This window comes from Podarcis cretensis, assembly GCF_951804945.1.
Source record: "Podarcis cretensis genome assembly, chromosome: 15".
In the NCBI taxonomy this organism is placed as follows: Eukaryota; Metazoa; Chordata; class Lepidosauria; order Squamata; family Lacertidae; genus Podarcis; species Podarcis cretensis.
Window position 1 is genome coordinate 42,170,819 of NC_137185.1, and position 20,925 is coordinate 42,191,743.

Sequence of the window (20,925 nt, forward strand, 5' to 3'; positions counted from 1 at the left end):
GAAACTGGGTGGCAGCAAGCTGGGGGGGGGGGGCGTGCAGTGACACAGATCTGGCACCGAGGAAATAAGGAAGCGTGTACGCAGGTGCCCTGGATGGACTGAGGGAACTAACGTCAGGGCAGCCTCCAGCCCTGCTCACCCTCAGGACCCAAGCTTGCTCTTTCTCCCTCTCTGTCTCCCTTCTCTTTCTCTTCCCCTTCTCCCTTCAGGCCCAGCCGCCTCCCCCACCCCTTTCGTCCCCACCCCTCTCAGGGGTGCAAGCCAAAGAGCCCTGCAAAGCTTTCAAGTCAGCTGCCTCAGCCTGTCTGCCCCTCGGTTTGAGAAGGCTACAGCACTCATTGGTGGGGGACAGGACAGGACGGAGAGAAGGAAAGCCTCGCTGTGGATGTGGAGTTGCTGTCACCATTTGCACTGGAATGCTGCCATTCGAGCAAGAGGGAAAGAGAGCACAGCAGTGGTGGTTCCTCTTTCTCATCTTCCCTCCCCATGGGCCTGGCACATTGTGCAGTGCACAAGGGCGAGCTGGCCCAACCCTGCCTCTTGGCTGGCCTAGGGGTGGGAAGTGCATGGGCATCCCTGAGCTGGCCACAAGGAGAAGGGGGGCTGGGGCGCCTGGCTGTGCCTTCCCAGAGTTTTGTGCCTGGCACAACTGTCCCCCCAGCTCCCGCCCCCATGCTATGCCACTGTCCAGGCCACACCCCTCACTGGTCTGCTTCACACTCTATTGAAGAGGACTTTTTGCTTGGCTTGAATGTGTCATGGAAGGGTAAAAATTACTCTTGCTTGCCTAGGTGAAGAGGCCTTATTCCACCTGCCTTGCCCCACCCTCCAGCCCTAGGAGTCCTCATAAGGAAGCTGTGCCTGGAGGAAGAACTGTGAGGGGAGAGACTTCATCAGGCAAGGCCTTATTCCACCTGCCTTGCCCCACCCTCCAGTCTCTGCTTCTCAATTTGTATTGTATTATTTTATACACTGTGGCTTGACGTTGTTTTATTGATAGTAAAGGTAAAGGTAAAGGTACCCCTGCCCGTACGGGCCAGTCGTGTCCGACTCTAGGGTTGCGCGCCCATCTCGCTTAAGAGGCCAGGGGCCAGTGCTGTCCGGAGACACTTCCGGGTCACGTGGCCAGCGTGACGAAGCTGCTCTGGCGAGCCGGCACCAGCGCAGCACACGGAAACGCCGTTTACCTTCCCACTATAAAGCGGTACCTATTTATCTACTTGCACTTAGGGGTGCTTTCAAACTGCTAGGTGGGCAGGAGCTGGGACCGAACGATGGGAACTCACCCCACCGCGGGGATTCGAACTGCCGACCATGCGATCGGCAAGCCCTAGGTGCTGAGGTTTTACCCACAGCGCCACCCGCGTCCCTTTTTTTATTGATAGTAGTTTAGAAATTATTTATTGAAATTGTTAAGAGTGAATTTCTGTTTAATTTTTATATGCTGATATTATTATTCTATACTATTCTAGTGATTGTTGAATGTTACATTTTTTTATGTAGGATGCTTATTTTTGTATTGCATTGATTGTTATAAGATGTACATTCCTTGTTTCTGCAGCTTGTAAACTGCCTTGAGTATTGTAAGATAGAAAAACGGTATACAAATTAAAAATGATGAGGATGATATCTGGCTTTTGTGCGGTTTGCACACAAGAGGCGAGTCACATAAAGGTGAGAGTCACATCCATCATTCTGCACTTCTTGAGCCACACCCACCACTACCATGAGGCCAGTTAGAAAACTGTCCTGGAAATTGTCTGCCTCATCCTGCTGTAACAGACTCACCTTGCCTTTGTCAAAGAAAACAATGATTTCTTGATAGAGTTTCTCTTTCAATTCCTGCTGCGAATAGACATAATAACTGTCCCTCTGAAGCAGATGTGGAGCACACGGCTTATCAGACCACTAGGATAAAGGAAACAACAAATCAAAGTCATTCTGAGAAGGGTACCTGAGGGATGATATGACAGCATTCTTTAAAATACCAAGAGGTATTGAGGCATCTAATCATAGCCTGCATTTTTATTGAGGCTTGATCAGGGCCTGTATTTTAAAATGAGCTTAAAGATCTTCAAATGTTTCATGCCAGGCAGAAGAGCAGCTGCCTAAGAACCTTGGCAATGTTTTTCCTCCTAGACAAGGGGGCCCCCTGATTTATAGCAGAAAACAATTCTCAAAGTCGTAAAAAGGGAATTACAGGCTGACAGCCAAGGTTACACTGACCCTACATATTACAGAAGATAAAAAAGCAGAGAAAAACATAATTAAGAGTGGGTAAATAGTAAAATAAAACCATGTGCCTCCCATTAAACTTGAGCCATATTTTCCTAAGGTTCAAAGGTCAAGAGCAATGGAAAAGCATCTAGCTGGCAGAAAGGAAGAGAGTATTTTGGGAAGTCTTTTTCTAAAGTTGTTTCTTTTTTAAACTGAGATCCTTTTAAGATTTCTTTTCCTTTTAAAAAGCTATCTATGTTATGTATTAAATATATTGGCTTAAATGTAATTATGCAAAGGAATTAGAAGCTAAGAAATGTTAAATCCTTATGCTAGATTCTTATTTCATATAGTTGGAAGAGATCACAGGGGCCATCAGCCACCAGCCTAGCCCCCCCTGTCAAGCAGGAAACATCATTAGAGCATGATGTGAATTTAAGATCCTTGACATCTGTTTAAGATAAAAATTTAAGATTAAACCATTTGTTTTGGAGGGCAATAGGGCGAGGTGAGCTGGTAATTAAGGTTCCTTGTTGAGACACATGTAAGATATATTACTACTTATTTGTCATTTATAGATAGAAGAATATATATCTTTTTGTTTCCCATAAAAGGACAAGAGGAAATGGGTGTATCTTTTGTGATTGGTTCTAGCAAACAGCCAATAGGAATTTCAACCAGGCTGATTGGACAGAGGCAGCCACAGGAGGAGCAAGGGGGCTGGATTAAGGAAATATAAGTGCTGGCCAGAATGGCAGGAGGCCAGGCCAGAGCTTGGTAACCATATACCACTGTGCCTCATATTTATTTGTCTGACAAATAAATTATTAATAATAATAATAATAATTTATTATTTGTACCCCGCCCATCTGGCTGGGTTTCCCCAGCCACTCTGGGCGGCTTCCAACAGAGATGAAAAATACACTAAAATGTCACATATTAAAAACTTCCCTGAAGTTATTTTAAATTATTTTAATTTCTCTATTGCTGCGTTGAATATTTCATTCCAGCTAAGCGTTAACCACAAGCAGGGTGCTACAGTATGTCATACAAGGCTTCTTCAAAAGTTACACTGAACACAGGTACAAGCTGTTGCTACCAAATGTACAACTGTTCTTGTTTTTTGTGTGAAAGGGTGTACAGTTTATAAATTCAGCTGTTATGTGCACTTGCTGAATGTAATGCTTGAAGGAGTTGGATATGTTTAGCCTGGAAAAGAGGAGACTGAGAGGAGATATGGCAGCCATCTTCAAATATCTCAAGGAAGAGGGAACAAGCTTGTTTTCTCCTGTTCTTGGAGGTAGGATTCATACCAATGACCTCAAGTTACAGGAAAGGAGATTCCAAATAACATACAGGAAAAGCTGACAGTAGGAGTTGTTCAACAATGGAAGAGTCTCCCTCGGGAGCTTGTGGACTCTCCTTTCCTTGGATGGCCATCTGTCATGGAGGCTTGAGCTGAGATTCTTGCATTGCAGGGGGTTGGACTAGATGACCCTTGGATTCCTTCCAACTCTACAATTCTATGATTCTATGAATGTTGCATGTAAATAACTGTGCAAGTGTACAGCTCTACAGTTGTGTATTCGGGTTGTACACTTGTTAAATAGGAGGGCAGAGTTCTTATTTGCTGCCCCAGAAAGCAGAACTAGATCTAAAGGGTTTAAATTACAGGGCAGTAGACTTGAACATTAGAAGAACATTTTGGTGGTCGGAACACTTTGAGAATGGAAACAATTAATGGATGTCTTCAGCAGAGCTATTGGGGATGCTGAATCTCTGTATCTTCTGCACTGTGAAAGAGGCAGGGTTAGATAGTCTGTCATTCTTCTTGGGAAGCAATTCCACAACATGATTCTTCTAAGCAAAGAGAAGTTCTCTTCTGAAAGCTATAGATATAGCCATATCTCCAAAACATTCCATTCATTGACACACATCCCACATAGAAATCCCAGACAAGATGAGGGTATTTGGGGGAACTCACTGCTTCAACAAGGAGGTGGGGTTCAATCTGCTATGGATTGGGTTACACTTCCCTTAAGGATCAGGTTTCCAATTTAGAGTGCTTTTAAGATCTCACTATTACCTGAGGCACCCAGGTGTCTTTGGACAGAGGTAGCTGGATTATCCTTGCTAAAAACAATCCTGACTTGGCTACTGCTGCAATGCCACCCTTTAGCACCTAAGACACTTACCTGGAGCAACTCTGCATGAAGGAGAAGTGTGTATGCTGCCTCGGTGTAGTTTTCAGAGCCTGTGTGTAGGTCCCGGAGTTTATACAAGTATCTAGAAAGGGAAGAGAAAACAGATTATCATGGAATTACATGCACAGAAGCTGTTCAAATATCATTTAATTCAGCCTGTTGATCTAAGGCAGAATTCTCTACACAATGATGCCTCATACGAAAAAGCAGTGAAGCCTAAAGGTAACATGGCCTACCTGATGTAGATATCCTCTCTCTTCTTTTCTTTATAAAAATTCTACAAAAGTAAAAAAAGTATGGTTGTGAATAACTGAACTGATTTTTACAAATAAGAATAATGCAAACCAAAAGGTATATACCAGCACATTGACAGTGCAGCTCATGCGGTTTTCTTTACTCCCGTCATGCATGATGGCCCGGTAATCCAATAGGTTTTCTAGCAGGCTGCTAACTAAGAGAGCAAAGACTTCGCCTGAGCTCGAGAGGTATTTGTGCTTCCGACAGTGCTCCAACAGGCTGCAGGGTCACGTGTGTGGTACAAGGGAAGTGGGAGACAAAGAGAGAGAAAATCAGAAGTTTATAATTAAGTTTTACAACAAATAAATAAAACATTATGGGTTCTAGCCAATGCCAGTTATACCCTGAGTAGACCTCTTGAAATTAATAGAAATTGCTAACTTGGCTCCATTACTTTCAAAGGGCCCAGTCTACTCTGAGTAGAGGTTAGTTGGATTCAACCCTATGTTGTGTTAGGGCCAACGTTGCACTAGTGGACGTCTGCAGTGGGGAGGCACTTTTGTGCTAGAAGCCTTCCAGTCATGCAACTTTTGGATCCAATCACTTGAAGCACAGAAAGAAAATGTCACATCTTAGTGGAACTTTATTATTGTTAATAATACCAACGGCAGACACCGCAACTGCAGAACATTTTCAAAAAATAACAATGAAAAAGAAGCTTTTAAAGCTCTTTAAAAGTTTTTTTTAATAATAAAAAAAACTTTTTAAAACATTCACAATCATTGATCTCAGGGTCTCCAGGAATAATGCCTTTCAGCCATCAAATGCTGGGGTAAATAGGGAAATATCTCCTGAAGGTTAATACTGAGGGAGACAGAGTCACCTCACCAGGGAGAAAAGGGATTCTAGAAAGGCAAGCAAAAACACTCACACACTTACAGTTTCTCCAGCAAAATCTTGTATTGTTCATCCCCACGACCACCTTCAACTTCCTGATCCAGTTTTGTTATCAGCTCATTTTCAAACTACAAGTTGACAGACAAAAAAGCAAAAACACGCACAGAGAGAATGATCTATTGTTGTTCTACCGCAGGAGTGGACAGAGGATAGATTGAGATCTATTAGCAGATTGCTGGGTGATTTGCAAGATATTGGCAAGGATTTCTGACTCCGAAATGTTTAACAATAGTAGCAGCAAAATACCTTGTTTTCACCTCAATTAGGCAGCTGAAATAAAGAAAGCTAACTAGGACTGGACTTGCGTGTGAAAAAAGGCCAACGAGTTCACTTCTGTTCAGGTGACGGTGAAGGGACCCCTGACCATTAGGTCCAGTCGTGACCGACTCTGGGCTTGCAGTGCTCATCTTGCTTTATTGGCCGAGGGAGCCGGCGTACAGCTTCCGGGTCATGTGGCCAGAATGACTAAGCCGCTTCTGGTGAACCACAGCAGTGCACGGAAACGCCGTTTACCTTCCCACCAGAGCAGTACCTATTTATCTACTTGCACTTTGAGGTGCTTTCAAACTGCTAGCTTGGCAGGAGCAGGGACTGAGCAACAGGAGCTCACCCCGTCGCGGGGATTCGAACAGCCGAACTTCTGATCGGCAAGTCCTAGGCTCCGTGGTTTAACCCACAGCGCCACCCGCATCCCTAATCTGTTCAGGTACTGAAACCAAATATCTAGGCTCGGAATGTGGCTCAAAAGGCATCCTGTTCTTTACTTCCAACAGGATGACAGATGCAACCTGACTCAGGTAGATTCTGGGTTCTAGTAGAAAATGAAGCAAATCTGACAAGCCAGAAATCTGCCAATCCTGTTCCAACGCACACTTTTGCAACTAACAAACAATGGCAAATATGGCAGGCATTTCTGAACTTCCTACATTAAAATAAGGTAAAGGTAAAGGTACCCCTGCCCGTACGGGCCAGTCTTGACAGACTCTGGGGTTGTGCGCCCATCTCACTTAAGAGGCCAGGGGCCAGCGCTGTCCGGAGACACTTCCGGGTCACGTGGCCAGCGTGACATCACTGCTCTGGCGAGCCAGAGCCGCACACGGAAACGCCGTTTACCTTCCCGCTGGTAAGCGGTCCCTATTTATCTACTTGCACCCGGAGGTGCTTTTGAACTGCTAGGTTGGCAGGTGACGCAGGTGGCGCTGTGGGTTAAAGCCTCAGCGCCTAGGGCTTGCCGATCGAAAGGTTGGCGGTTCGAATCCCTGCGGCGGGGTGCGCTCCCGCTGCTCGGTCCCAGCGCCTGCCAACCTTGCTCTGAAGTAGAACCACACATTTCCTGCTGGTCCCCATGCGATTTTAGAGCAGGAAGATGGAGGTTAATGCTGGATCTGTGCCACAACTGAGGGTGAACTATGACGCCATCATACAGAATGAACCCATGATGTCATCCCAGTATGTTGCTAGGCATTCAAGGAGACCTAGAGCCTCTCAAAAGATAAATGACTGGAACATACCAAGATGAGAGTGGAGGAGGTCCCGCAGAGACCACATAATGATCCCTGCCACCTAGTCACTGCTGGGAGAGTTGGGCACCCCTAAATACAATATCATCTACTCTTGCCAACAAGCTCACTGTGTAGCTTCTTTACACATATCAAACAAGTAAGGGGCTAAAGAAGTCAAAGTAGAGTGCACTGGGCTAGATAGACAAAATATTATGACCTGCCTTAGAGAACTTCCTATTTATTGAAATCCCTGCTAGGAACCTACAAGGGGAAACTCTTTATTTCCTTTCCTCAATAATCCCACTTAGATCAACCTTCTGCTAGAAACCAGGCAGCCACCCAGTTGAGACAACCAGCTGAACCATGGTTTGATGCTGGTTGTTTATCAACTCTATCCTTTGTTCTAGAAACTCTGCTTCAAAGTGCCTAAAACCAAATTCTCAATTTCCCATTGCCTCCACCTTCCCTTATTTTGCTTCCCCCTTACAAGCTGGTCCATACCATATGGAAGTTTCTGCTCCCGCTGAAGTTAAATTCACATTGCATCATGTCAAAAAATATAGGGATGGTTGCTTTTCGCAATTCAGGCTCAGGTGTCAAGGTCACCTCCAGGATCGAGCCTACCATAGAGGGGATGAACTTGATCTTGTGAGGCCCTGAAAACAGAAAAAGGGGATTAGGGGCACAGCAGATGGCTGCTTTGCCTGCTACAGGTCTCCAGGGCAAACACAGGCAGATGCTTCCCAACCACTAATCGTCTCCTAGTCTTTCATATGCAAAACACACAATGGAAGCATCTGCTGCTTGACCACTCCCTTTCCACCTCCCCTAGTTCCTGCAGGGGACTCTAGGATTAAATGCTTCTCTGACACAGATGCACAAGATGGGTGGGTGGGAGAAGGGGAAGGGGAAACACTAGGGGAAGCTGACCCCTGGAGACTGGATTACTTCTACAATTGCACTGATATCAGAATTTGTCAACTGAGCTTTATTTCAATTATTTGGAGAAGTGCTGCAACTCAGTGGCATCTGCTTTGTCTTCAGAAGGTCCCATGGTCAATCTTTGGCATCTCCAGCTGGGAAGGGATTCCTGGCATGAAATCCTGGAGAGAGGATGCCAGTCTCATAAGGATATGAGAAGAGCCTGCTAGATCAGGCCAACGGCCCATCTAGTCCAGTATCCTGTTCTTACAGTGGCCAACCAGATGCTGAGAGAAACCCTCAAAGCAGTATTTGAGCACAAGAGCCCTCTCCCCGCCTGTGATTTGCAACAACTAGTATTCAGAAGCATCGCTGCCTCCCAATTGTAGAGGCACAGCACAGCCATCCTGCTCTGTAGCCTTCAGCAGTCCTCTCCTCCATGAATTTGTCTAAATTGTCCATGTGGATTATACTGGAAAAACCTCTGCAAACTCTCTGCAGTTGGTCTCTGAGATTCCCACAGCTGCTTCCCCAGGTCCTTAGGTGATGCATGAAACTTACCTAGATTGTACCACATGTCCCTTATTTTGAAGCCAATGTCCTTCCTCATGTCCCCATATCTACAAGGAAAGTGTGTGTGAAAGAGTGACGGAAACATCCAGGGAAAATCAGTCAATTAATATATATTCAGAGAGCACATTCAGAGGTAGCTTCATTCTGCTGCGCTGAGGAAAGCCACGCCATAGTATGTTGTCTGAACTCATGCTTGTGTTATAGCTCTCTCCAGACTACTACTATTATTAGACTTATTACTACCACTACTACTAGAATTATTACCCCTCCCCTCCACAATAAGGCAGGTTAAAGGTAAAGGTAAAGGTACCCCTGCCCGTACGGGCCATTCTTGACAGACTCTGGGGTTGTGCGCCCATCTCACTTAAGAGGCCAGGGGCCAGCGCTGTCCGGAGACACTTCCGGGTCACGTGGCCAGCGTGACATCGCTGCTCTGGCCAGAGCCAGAGCCGCACACGGAAACGCCGCTTACCTTCCCGCTGGTAAGCGGTCCCTATTTATCTACTTGCACCCGGAGGTGCTTTCGAACTGCTAGGTTGGCAGGCGCTGGGACCAAGCAGCGGGAGCGCACCCCGCCGCAGGGATTCGAACCGCCGACCTTTCGATCGGCAAGTCCTAGGCACTGAGGCTTTAACCCACAGCGCCACCTGCGTCCCTGCAATAAGGCAGGTTACACCGGTATAAAAGACAGTTTAAAATACAGTTTGAAACAAATTGCAATCACAGCTACAGTGGGGCCCAAAAATACATATTTGAAGTATCAAACGCCAGGGTAAAAAGGTATGTTGTTGGCATATGATGAAAGCTGTACAAGGAAGGTGCCAGGTGCACCTGAGAGGGGAGGGAATGCCACAATTGCCACATAGAATGGCTTCTCCTGGATCACCACTCCCTAAACGTCTGAGGGCAGTGGAATTACCAAGAGGGGCCTCCTTCTGCTGATCTTAAGAGCCAAGAGGGTCTGCAGCGAAGTTTTTCAGACTGTAGTCAAGGTTCTTCCTGTGGTTTTGGCTGGGCTAAGCCCTAAGCCCAGGTTTGGATGGCACACTAAGCCAAACTGTAACTAAGGGCAGCAGCAAAAGAACCATTGGAGGAGCAGAGTGGTCTTGATCTCACCAGGAACCCAGGCAAAACATGCTTACACCAGTGTGGTATAGTGGTTAGAGTGTCAGACTAGGACCTGGAAGACCAGGGTTCTAAATCTGCACCCCTCCACAAATCTCACTGGGTGACCTTTGGCCAGTTACTGCCTCTCAGCTTAAGTGGTGCTTAAATGAAGACAGGGAGAACCATGTACACCACCTCAAGCTCCTTGGAGAAAAAGCGAGGTACCAAAGCAATGAATGCAATAACCAGGCCACATTCACTTTCCAGAAGTTGCTGGACTCTGATATCAGCCCCTGCCATCACAGCCAATGGTCAGCATTAATGGGAAGGCTAATCCAGCAACATCAGGAAGGCCACATGTTTCCCTCCCTGCCATGAAGCACAGATCTTCAGCTTGTGGACAATGAGCCCATTACTAGGCTGTCCTCCTACTAAGTGTGATGCACCATGGTCTTGCTTTCACTTGTTGTTAAAAAAAAAAAGGGTGAGTAGAAAGAGAGCAGAAAGATAAAAGGAGAAACGCTCCACACATCTGATGGAGGCAGATTCTAAGGGATAAGCTTGATATGATGCCAAGAGTCTCACTTGATAGGGACAAAGAATAATTAATAGGAAAGGTGTGGGTGGTGGAGGGAGATATTTCCATTAGGACTGTGGTGCATGGGGTGTTTAATCTCTTCCTTGCCTGCTGTGGCTCTGAGACACCCGACTCCCACCCTTTATAGCTTTCCTGACCACACCATCTAGTTATTCCCTGATATTTGAAAGCTCACCCTGCAATAATTAGAGACACTTTGCTGTATCTTGTAATGATTATTATTTTTTTAAGCTAAAAGTGAACCCCAGGTAGCAGTTTGGAGTTAAAGGTAGGACTCCCGTTGTTGTTGGTCCCAACTCAGTCTCAGCCGGAATGGTCAATGGTCAGGCATGATAGGTGTTGCTGCTCAGGAACATCTGGAGGACCACAAGTACTCCAGCCCCACTTTAATCAATCTTCTCCTTCCTAGTGCCCTCCACATGTTTTGGGCAGCTTGCATCATCCCTGACAATTGTGTGTGCTGCCTGGGGCTGGTGGGAACAGTACCTTCAAAACACCTGGAGGGCACCAGGTTGGGGGAGGTGGAGTTAATCAAATACGCCCCCCCCCCCCCCCGTTTTTGGATCAATTCAGATATGTACTATCTGCAGACAAGCCATTTCTACAAACAAACAAACACTGTTTTTACTTGTAAAAACTGCAAGTGGCAGGTGGCATTTTAGAAGAAATATTACCCCTACTTCTACAAACACAGGAAGAGAATGCCTCTTCTAAGATGCCACTTGCTGCAACATGAGCAGACACCAAAAGCAATGTGAGCAGGTGTTTTTTCTTCAAAACTCTTGCAGTCATATGCAAATGTAGACAGATTTAATCAGTGGTGGCTGGTTCATTAGAGGAAATGGGGCAGTGCCCCATTAGCCTCAGCCTGTTCTCAGCCAGCCCCTTGCCCGAGTTCCTACTGCCAACCAGGACAGCGGGTGGGCCTGTCTGGCAGCTTGCGCCTCATTCTCAGATTTGCCCATTGTAAAACTCAGAAGGGAGGAGAATGGGGACAAAACGACACTGCCTGTCAGTGGCCCAGGCTCCACCTACTCTTGGTCTCCCTGTCCTAAAAGTCCTAGTGAGCACCGGTCACTACTGGATTTAAGTTTTAAAACTGATTTGATCAAGTAAGATTTGTGTATCCTGGATCCAGAGACAGAGGAGCGGTAGAAAGTAGAAGGTCATTTGCCATAAAGCCTGAAGGCATGAGTTGTGCTCATAAAAACCCCAGCGGATGCACGTTGGAGAGTGACAATTGGACAAAGCTCCCTGGGACATATTCGCCACACGTTTACAGATACATCTGCCTCCTTCAATACATGCAGCTGAAAGTGCAAAATGTGTCCCCAGTAAGTTCAGCAGTGGGGAGAAACTCACATGAAGACTTACTTCTTGACTATCTTGCTCCGTTTAGCCTGGGAGAAGCTCTCCAACTGGAGAGATTCGTGGGTAAGAAAGGCCACTGCCAAGTGAAAGTAATTATTCCACAGCTGTGGAGGAGAGGAAGAACATGGTTGAAACACTGCACAGGACAGATGTCACAAGTCTCAGACCTTGAGCAGCGATGAGGAAACTGTCAGGGGAGCCATATGCCGATTAACCACAACTCCCATCATTCCCAACCAGCGGTCATGCTGTTTGAGTATATTGGTTTATAGCTGGTTGCGAGTGTGCTGATAATGTAACGATATGCTTGAGTGGAACTGAGCAGCATTTTAGTTGTAATTAAATTGTGTTTATTGTTGTGTTGGGGCTTGGAAATATAAAGGGATTGGCTTGTTCAGCTGAGTGATTGATTGGTGGGCCGAAAAGAGCAAGTTATTTTTTTTCTTTTGTCTAGTTGTTAATGGCATTATTTTAAAAAGTTGATCTTTTAGTTGTTATTCTCTCGTGGATTTGTTATTTACATTGTGCTAAAATGTGGGACTTCCACTGTATTTCTTTAGAATCAATTCTCATGTATTTTCAGAGGTGGATTTAGGGCAGTGTGACTGGTTTCCCCACACAGGGCGCAGGGGCCATGGGGCGCCTTCCCACCTCCTTCCTAAAGCTTAGTTAGCACTTCCCAGCTTTGGGAAGGAGGCAGGGGGGCTCTAGCACCCTGCCAGAGCCTCACACCTCCTTCCCAAAGCATGGTGCTTCCCTTAGTTTGGGAGAGGGTAGGGCTGAAGGGCATCAGATTTTGGCCTTGCACAGGGGGCCATATTACCAAGGTCCGGCCTTGTGTATATTAATTTTTCCTGATGTTTAAGAGGATACTCCATTTAGCTGTTATTTAGTTAAGAGTCATGGTGTAGTGGTTAGATTGCTGGACCTGTGAGATAAGAGTTCAAATCTCCACTTGGTCATAAAGCTCACTAGGTGGCCTTGGACCAGTCGCTGTCTCTCAGCTTAACCTGCCACATGGGACTGTTCTGCTCATAGTATGGGGAGGGGTGGAACCATGCACACCATCCTGAGCCCCTTGGAGGAAAGAAGGGGTATAAATGTAATAATAATAAATTAAATAATCATGGTTTTCCATTATGCGGACTTTTCCTGGTATTTTTTTATATTAGATCTTTAAATTTATGAAGTTTTAAAATAAGTTATATCCTGCTTTAAAGACACACACAGAGATGTATATGTATAGAAACTGTCTAAATAAATACAATATAAAAATACACATTTTGCTATGTTTTTCAGCTGAAAACTGTATCACAAAAGTTAGAGAGGTATGAAATCAGAATTAGAATTGTAGAGTTGAAAGGGACCACAAGGGTCATCCAGTCCAGTGTTTGCCAACCTTGGGTATTTAGCTGTTTTCGGACTACAATTCCCATCATCCCTGACCACTGGTCTTGCTAGCTAGGGATGATGGGAGACCCAAGGTTAGTCTAACTCCCTACAATGCAGTAATCTTTTGCCCAATGTGGGGTTGAACCCACAACCCTAAGATTAGGGTACCAGCTGTTCAAAGTCATGTATTGGTCTGGGAGGTGTGAATTAGGTCAGTCCCATTTAAAGATCTGGACAAATCAAAGTTCTTCTCCATCCCTACCTTCAGGCAGGTGTTTCTTTCTGAGCCAAACAGCTAAACATCATCCAACCTTTCAACCTTGGCACCTTTTTTTGACTGAGAATCCAATTTCAAATGGCCATCGCCAACATCTTTTATTCATGATCAAAACATGTTTTGATCATGATTCATGATCAAAGCAGGACTGCATTTCATCCTTACCTGTAGTTCAAAGCTTGCCTGATCGAGAAAGAAGCGGTTGAGCACAGAGGTGTATTGGTTTATGGCTCGGAGGAAAATCCTGGAAAAGTAAAGTCAGTACAGATGAGAAAAGGTCAAAAAGAGAAGCTCAAATCTCTTGCCCATCCTGGTAAAAAAAGTAATAGGTGGTGGCCCACATGGCACTTGCAAGATATTTGATGTGATCTGCCTTACACATTTTCCCAAGTAATGGTGTCAATCAGTCATTTTTATTTATTTATTAAAGGATTCATTTACTCTCATAAAATATCAGTGTAGCATGCACAACCTGCTCACATTGCTCACCAACCCTACCTACTCCCCACCCTCCTGCTGAATGTCTAACCCCCCTGCAGCAATTCCACCTCCACCACCAATTGTGGCAAACCCCCTCTACACACTCTATAATCACCAATGGTCAACTTGTAGTTTTTGTGTGAGGTAAAACTTTGATACCTGGGACACTCAGGCAGATGAACATGTAACAAAGATTTATTATGTAGAACAAAGCTGGAAAAACAAATGCTGTTTCAGGAGATAAAATTATTTCAGGGAACAGTTAACTTACTAATAATTATACCAAATCTAGTGGATATTACAGGGTTCTAAATAAGGTAGAAAACGCACAACTTCTTTTAAACTTCAGTTGCTTATTTTAAGTTATTACTCCTCAGATGTTATGGGTTTCTAGCCTAGATGGTAAATACTCTGCATATTTCCAGTTATTTCACTTCAGTTTTTAACTTAGTTGTTGTGTAGATGTTACAGCGTAATACGTTGGTTTTTAAAGAAGGTGGAACCTTCAGTCTGTTCCCCAAACTCTTCTCACTCCCACTCCTGAGGTACCTCTAGAAGTATAACAAACCCAGGATCTCCCTCCCTTGTGACTGGATTTGGATTCTTCTCTTCCTAGAAGATCTCTCCCCTCCTGACTGACATGAGACCCAAGGAGACGGTGTCCTCACAGCTTCTCCTTCCCCAACTCAGCCCCCAGTTCACTCCTCTCTGAATATTCTCCCAAGACACCACACAATGTCTTCCTATCTAAGCTTTGAGGCTCCTTCTCTAGCTGGAGATATTTTCCTCAGAATGGCTGTCGCACAGAGACCAGAACGCACTATCCCTGACTCTCCTTCTCTCCCTCAATCCACCTCCCCATCTGAATCCTCTCTCACAAACGGCTCCTTTTATTCTCCCTCCCAAAGCGCTGGCTCCACCCCCCTTTTGGTAGCCAATCAGAGAGAGGCTCCAGCCTTCTGGTGGAATTCTGAGGCACTGCATTACCAGACTCTGGTCTGGCTCAGCTGTCCGTCACCCCCCTTGCCAAGCCCCACCCACTCCCTTTTCACCTCACCCCCCATCCCACTGGCTCACAGCTCCTTCAAGCCTCACATATCCTCACAGCTCTTCTATGCCCCTCCATCCCTGCCTTATTCAAACCTCTGTGAGCGGCAAAATGGCTACATGTGGCAGAGATATATGAGAGTATTCTTAAGTTCAGCATTTCTAACATGGCTTCTATGAATGTGAAAAAAGTCACAGCTTTATGTGCTGCGCTAAATGAATAAATTAAAGCCCCATGTTCCCATCTTGGGGGGGGGGGGGGCGGACACAACGTCTAAATCAAGTATGGGAACAGACTTTTTACCTGCTCTGTGTCATGGTCATGACCATCCAGTCATTTGCATAGACATTCTTGCCAATCAGATCCTTAAACATGATGAAGGTTTCCATCAAGAAATCCTATAAAGCAAAGAAAACCATAAAAAAGAATGGAGTTATATAAACCCAGCATCTATACCAGCGGACAAATTTCTGTACATCTCAAAAGAATGGGGATGAGTCCAAATCCAGGAAATGACATCTTGATAGCAAATCTAGGGAAATATGTCCTGTAAATCTCTAGGTTTTATTCCACAGACCTGTCTTTTGGTCGTAAATAACAAATTATTTTTTAATAGTAGTGACATGCTTGTTATGATGGGCTGGTCAATGTGCAGGAAAAAGAGCTTGTGTACTTCAAGGTCCCCCAGTACAGGGGCTTTGTGGATAACATTTATGCATACTTAGGTAGTGGGGCCTGCAGCAAAATGTTGCAGCATGGAGTGCTTCTGTTCAGTATTCTGGTCAGCTGCCCACGCTCTTGTACAGGATAGTCCATTTTATTTCTCAACCCCAAGAACCTCAGAACAGCCAGTCCCTCTCAGCCAAAACTACACGAGAGTGTTGTGAGGGTAAAGGGGATGGGACCCTATACATTACCCTCAGCAGTTTGCCACAAAAGATTTTTAAAAAGTCAAAGATCTTGCACTGCAAACTAAACAGGATTTCATGTCATTAGGAAAGGTCTTCAAAATAAGTTCTGCTTAGAGTAGCCTCACTGAAATGAATGAACCTAAGTTAGTCACGTCCATTAATTGCAAGCGGCCTATTCTGAGTATGACTAACACTGGATACTACCCAGAGACTCCAACAGTAGTAGGGACACTCCCTGTAGTAAACTGTCAATTTTGAAATAAATCAAAAGACAGCTGGCTGCTTTCACCTACTCTGTGCCAACACAGGAAGATCAGAAAAAGTCTCCATTGCGCTCCTTAAGATCCCCAGAGTAAGGGCACACCATACAGGATGCCTGTAAAAAAGGGAGGGTTGTCTCCCAACACTGCCAAGCGCCACACATTTGCAAAGGTCACACAGCTGTGTTCCAGCATGCTCCCCTGGGCGCCATCAATGCCAAACATGGGACCAGGAAGATGCTCGCCTCTTGCCAAGCAATTTCCCAATATTCCTTGCTCCGAGAACCAAGGAGGAAAGAGGAAATTGCCGCCTTATCTGTGTCACTGCACATCTGGGGGTCAAAACTCTTCAGTCAGGTCAGAGTCAAGCATCTGCACTGCCAATGGGAAATTGTGGCGCATTGGGAAAATGTTTGCTTGGTTTTAAAAACGCAGCAGAGGTGGGGCTGTGCATTGGTCCGTAACAGGAGAACCTCAGCCAATTTCCCAGCCCTGACTCCTCTCCCCTTGGGTATGTGGGCATAGGCACCTGGGCAGGTACCATGCCAGGCCATTAGAGGAATGTCAGGCCTGTGTGCGCCTCCCTTAGATGTGTGCATCTAGCCAGCACAATCGGAGAGCTTATATTCCTTGACTGGAGAGAAGGATTGCATGGGAAGGCAAGAGGCCCCCACAAGCTCCTCACCCCCAATTCTCTCAAGCAGCCTGGCATATGTATATGGAGTGAGCATGTGGGGGGCGGGAAGAGAAAGGTTCTACTAGGCCCTATAGCATAGATGTGTGTGTGTGTGTGGTGTGCATGCGGGGGGGAGGGCAATGCAGTTTCTACCTGACCTTCAGGAATCAAGATATGATTCCTGACATCTTTAGAAATCTGAAGGGCTGTCATATGAAAGATGGAGCAAACTTGCTTTCTCCTGCTCTGGAGGGTAAGAACTGAAGCAATGGATTTAAGTACAGGAAAGTTGATTCCAACTAAACATCAGGAAGAACTCTTTGGCAGTAAGAGCTGTTTGACAGTGGAACGGACTCCCTCGCTGGATGTTTTTAAGCAGAGGTTGGATGGCCCTCTGTCACGGATGCATTACCTGAGATTCCTGCATTGCAGCGGCTTGGGCTAGATGACCCTCAGGGTCCCTTCCAACTCTACAACTCTATGATTCTATGGTCATCCCTCCTCCCCAAGCCACACCATTCACAGGTTCTGAACTGCATCCTCCTCCAGTGCTTTTGCCTGGCTGGGAAAAGTCCTTGAACTGTGACAATGCTTTCTGCTTGCCTGGATGGAGGATGGGGAGTATTCAGTGCAGAAACCTTGCACTTTTGCAGCACTGCAATGTAGCCTACTGTTCAAAGTTAAGGGTCACACCAGAAGTTTTTTCCAGACCCCCTCCCCCCCCCCCCCGGCTGCACTCACCACTGCATTCAGCCCTTGGAAAGCTCCCTATGAGAGAATGCAGCAACTCTGATGGAGAAAAGTTCATTTGTATACATGGTACCTGTGTGTGGCTGGACTGAGCTCACGGTGCCTGCTGTCAACATGCAGATCAACCAAAGGCCAGTCAACACAGTATGTTAAAAACATGACTACATCCAACGAATTGGTTGGCTCATTTTTAAAGAGCAGCCCAACAATAAGGCTGTTGTCAGTGAGAGAGAGAGAGGGGGGGGGGGGAGACAGTGGCTGGGAAGTGTTTCGAAGTCCATGAGTGGTTTATTCTATTTAATTCTGTTTGAATATCTTACATTTGTTTATTTTTTGTTACTGTAGATGACTATTTTACCTTATGATTAGATCGTGACATTGTTGTTCATTGGACCTGTTTACATGATTTTGTATACTGTTTTTCCCTGCTTATTACTTTGGTCCCCACTCTAGTATTGAAAATATTAATAAAGAGCAAGCTATAAATACTGTAAATAAACAATAAATAAGCAAGACCATAGAGCCCAAGACAAGACACAGGGACCCTCATAAGGTGGTCATTCATCAAAAAGGTATATGGCTGGGACCAAAGGACTGCTGCAGAACTGGAAAATGAAACTGTTTCAGAAGGATTAATGGGGATGGCAGCTTGCTAAGGGAAGTATTTCTAAGCCTTATCAAATCAATGCTTGATGTACAGAATTCCAGGAGACGCAGGGCACCACAGAGATAAGAATTAACAGACTAATAATGTTAACCCGAAGATGTAGGAGACCCATGTCTGGACTAGAAGGGCTACAAGTGAATGGTTGTTAATTTTATATAGGAATGAAATTTTCCCAGAGATTTTTTTTTAAAAAAACCTATGTGTATATTGACTTGGTTACTATTATTTTACTGTGTCCAAGCTTGATTTGGAGATTCAGCAAAGTGCATCTTGTCTTCCTGAATTTCTTTCCCTGTCACATTGCCAGCAAAACAGCTTTTTTCAGAAAGCTGAGCTCAAAGCAACTAACAAAATCAAACGTTAAACCAGGTGTAAAAACAAGATTAGAATCTACATAAAATGCTCAATAACATATAGAAAATAATAGATCCAGTTCAGCCCCACTAAAAGATAAGCAGAAAAGGAAAGTCAAGAGGCCTGGGTGAATTCAAAGGAAGGTCAAAAGGCCTGGTGATGGTGACACTCATGCTTGGCTGGGGAGAGAATTCACAAAGAGGGAGCCACCACTGAGAAGGTCTGTTCTTGTGTTATTACCCTCTGGGCGTCCCATGGAGGTGGCACACAGATTAGGGCTTCAGCTGATTAATGTAGGATCTGGGTTAATGTGTACTTGGTTCCTGAGTTGCATAATGTTTTATAGGTCAAAGCCAGCTTTGAATTTGGCTCAGAAACTAAATGGTTGCTAGTGCTGTCTTCAAATGCAGTCCCACATAAAACACACTGCAGTAATCTAATCTGGAGGCTACCAGAATGCAGACAACAGAAATTAGGCTATTCCTGTCCATATAGGGTCACAGCTGAGCCATTAGTCAAAGTGGATGGAGAGCATTCCATACCACCAAAGCAATCTGAGTCTTAACTAAAAGGAATCCCGAAGTGCCCCCAGTACACACACACCTATTCCTTCATAAGCTATTATTGTTGTTTTCATTATTGCCAAAAATGGATTGTGAACGAAGTAGACTGGACCTGGTGCCTGCCAGATGTTTTGAACTCAAGACGTTTCTTTCAAAATGGCCAGCATTTAGTGGCTTGAGTTCAACTTTCCCCAACCTGATTCCTCTCCAGCTGGACTCCAACTGCCACCAGCTGCAGCTAGCAGGGATGATGGGAGTTGGAGTCCAAATCATCTGGAGAGCACCAGGTTCCAGAAATCTGCTCTAGAATCATCACAGCTATTTAAGTCATGACTGGACACATGGCTGATTTAATGAACCTTTACCAGGTTCAAGACATGCCATGTATTGGCGCTTCCAAAATGGTGACATCAATCAATGATCCTTCGGCCTTTCTTCAAAAGAAAATTGACCCAAGGAACTAAAGATTTATCACCTTGCTTAAGTGCAAAAGGATGAGCTAGACATTGGCCTCTCTGATCATGCTAATCCCTCACTGATGAAAGACAGCTGCTTGAAAAAGTTAGCTCTGCAAAACTTGCTCGGGGAGAATTTCTTAATCTGTAGTCACAATCCTATGCACACTGGCGAGGGAATATGTCCCACTGGACTCAGTGAGGTTTTCCTGCCCAGGAAACATGGGGTTGTAGCCAACTGATTTCTACTCAGAGTAGACTCATTGAAATTAATGGCCTAACTGAACCAGATCTGTTAATTTCAATGAGTCTACTCTCAGTAGGACTGGAATCAGATACAACCCATGGGTAGGATCTGGATTTTACGCTGTTGATTTTTGTCTTTTCACCTGATCAGCACATGTGCACAAACACCACACAGCTCAAACTTTCAGGAATTCCTGCGTCCTGCAGATGGCAACATTTCTCAGCAGATCTAGGGTGCTGGAATCAAAGGAACAACTGCCAAATGTTAACGGCTCCTCTTGACCAATATGCAATTGTTATAAATACCCATTAAGGAACTACCCATGCCCCAACAGAACAAACGTAATCTGAGCTGTTGCTAAAAGAAAGAGGCATATAAACATTTTAAGCAACTAAGAACATTCCAAGAAGAAAAGTGACTAATGGAAACAGAGAGAGGTGTGGCAAGTGCGACAACCTAGGTGCAAATTTTGGTTGTCAATCAACACTGAAGCCTTGCAGGGGGTCTTCAGCTGATGATGCAAGAAATGGCAGAAGGGGATTTAGGCTTTGCACCAGTAACTCTGCTCTGGCTAAATAAGGAACTACAGGGAGAAAAGCAACATCAGCCAAGGAAACCTCCTTCTATCAATGGTCAGCACAGGTCAGATGACATACTTGACCAGTGAATGAAGGCTTCTGGGCAAGATTTGCTTGCTAGTCTGAGCAACAGGGAGACCTGCTTTGGTTGAAGACTTGGTTGCAAATTAGTCTGCACACTCTGGCCAGGTCTGGAAGCAGGGCTATAAAAACAGTAATTCCAAAAGTGACTCTGCACTTGTCCTTGGTTGATTCCCCACCCTTCCCTTATTACTCCATTTTTCTTAAAAAATAAAATCCTAACCTGTGTGGGAATAATGGGTGAGTGACCTGGAATTAGAATCATAGAATCATTGAATTGGAAGGGACCCTGAGGATCATCTAGTCCAACCCCCGCAATGCAGGAATATGCAGTTGTCCCTTACGGGGATCAAACCTGCAACCTTGGCTTTATCACCACTAGGCTCTATCCAACTGAGCTATGGACATGCCTGACTGATACCTTTTATAATATTGAGATTTGTAATTGGATTTTGTTGGTAAGATGACCCGTATCTTGATTGTGGCAACTGTATGTTAC

General features: G+C 45.1%; 1 protein-coding gene across 2 annotated transcripts in view; it reads right to left on the bottom strand.

Moving 5' to 3' along the window:
* DOCK5 (dedicator of cytokinesis 5) overlaps nt 1-20,925 on the bottom strand; it is a 144,827-nt gene that overhangs the window by 25,710 nt on the left and 98,192 nt on the right. For both annotated transcript variants that reach the window (XM_079954907.1, XM_079954908.1), the window contains exons 29-38: nt 15,188-15,282; nt 13,522-13,600; nt 11,691-11,791; nt 8,600-8,658; nt 7,619-7,773; nt 5,598-5,683; nt 4,781-4,937; nt 4,658-4,698; nt 4,413-4,503; nt 1,789-1,908 (exon numbers count right to left, since the gene is read on the bottom strand). In XM_079954907.1, coding sequence (XP_079811033.1) covers nt 1,789-1,908; nt 4,413-4,503; nt 4,658-4,698; nt 4,781-4,937; nt 5,598-5,683; nt 7,619-7,773; nt 8,600-8,658; nt 11,691-11,791; nt 13,522-13,600; nt 15,188-15,282 — 984 coding nt within the window. The remainder of the gene's footprint in view (nt 1-1,788; nt 1,909-4,412; nt 4,504-4,657; nt 4,699-4,780; nt 4,938-5,597; nt 5,684-7,618; nt 7,774-8,599; nt 8,659-11,690; nt 11,792-13,521; nt 13,601-15,187; nt 15,283-20,925) is intronic.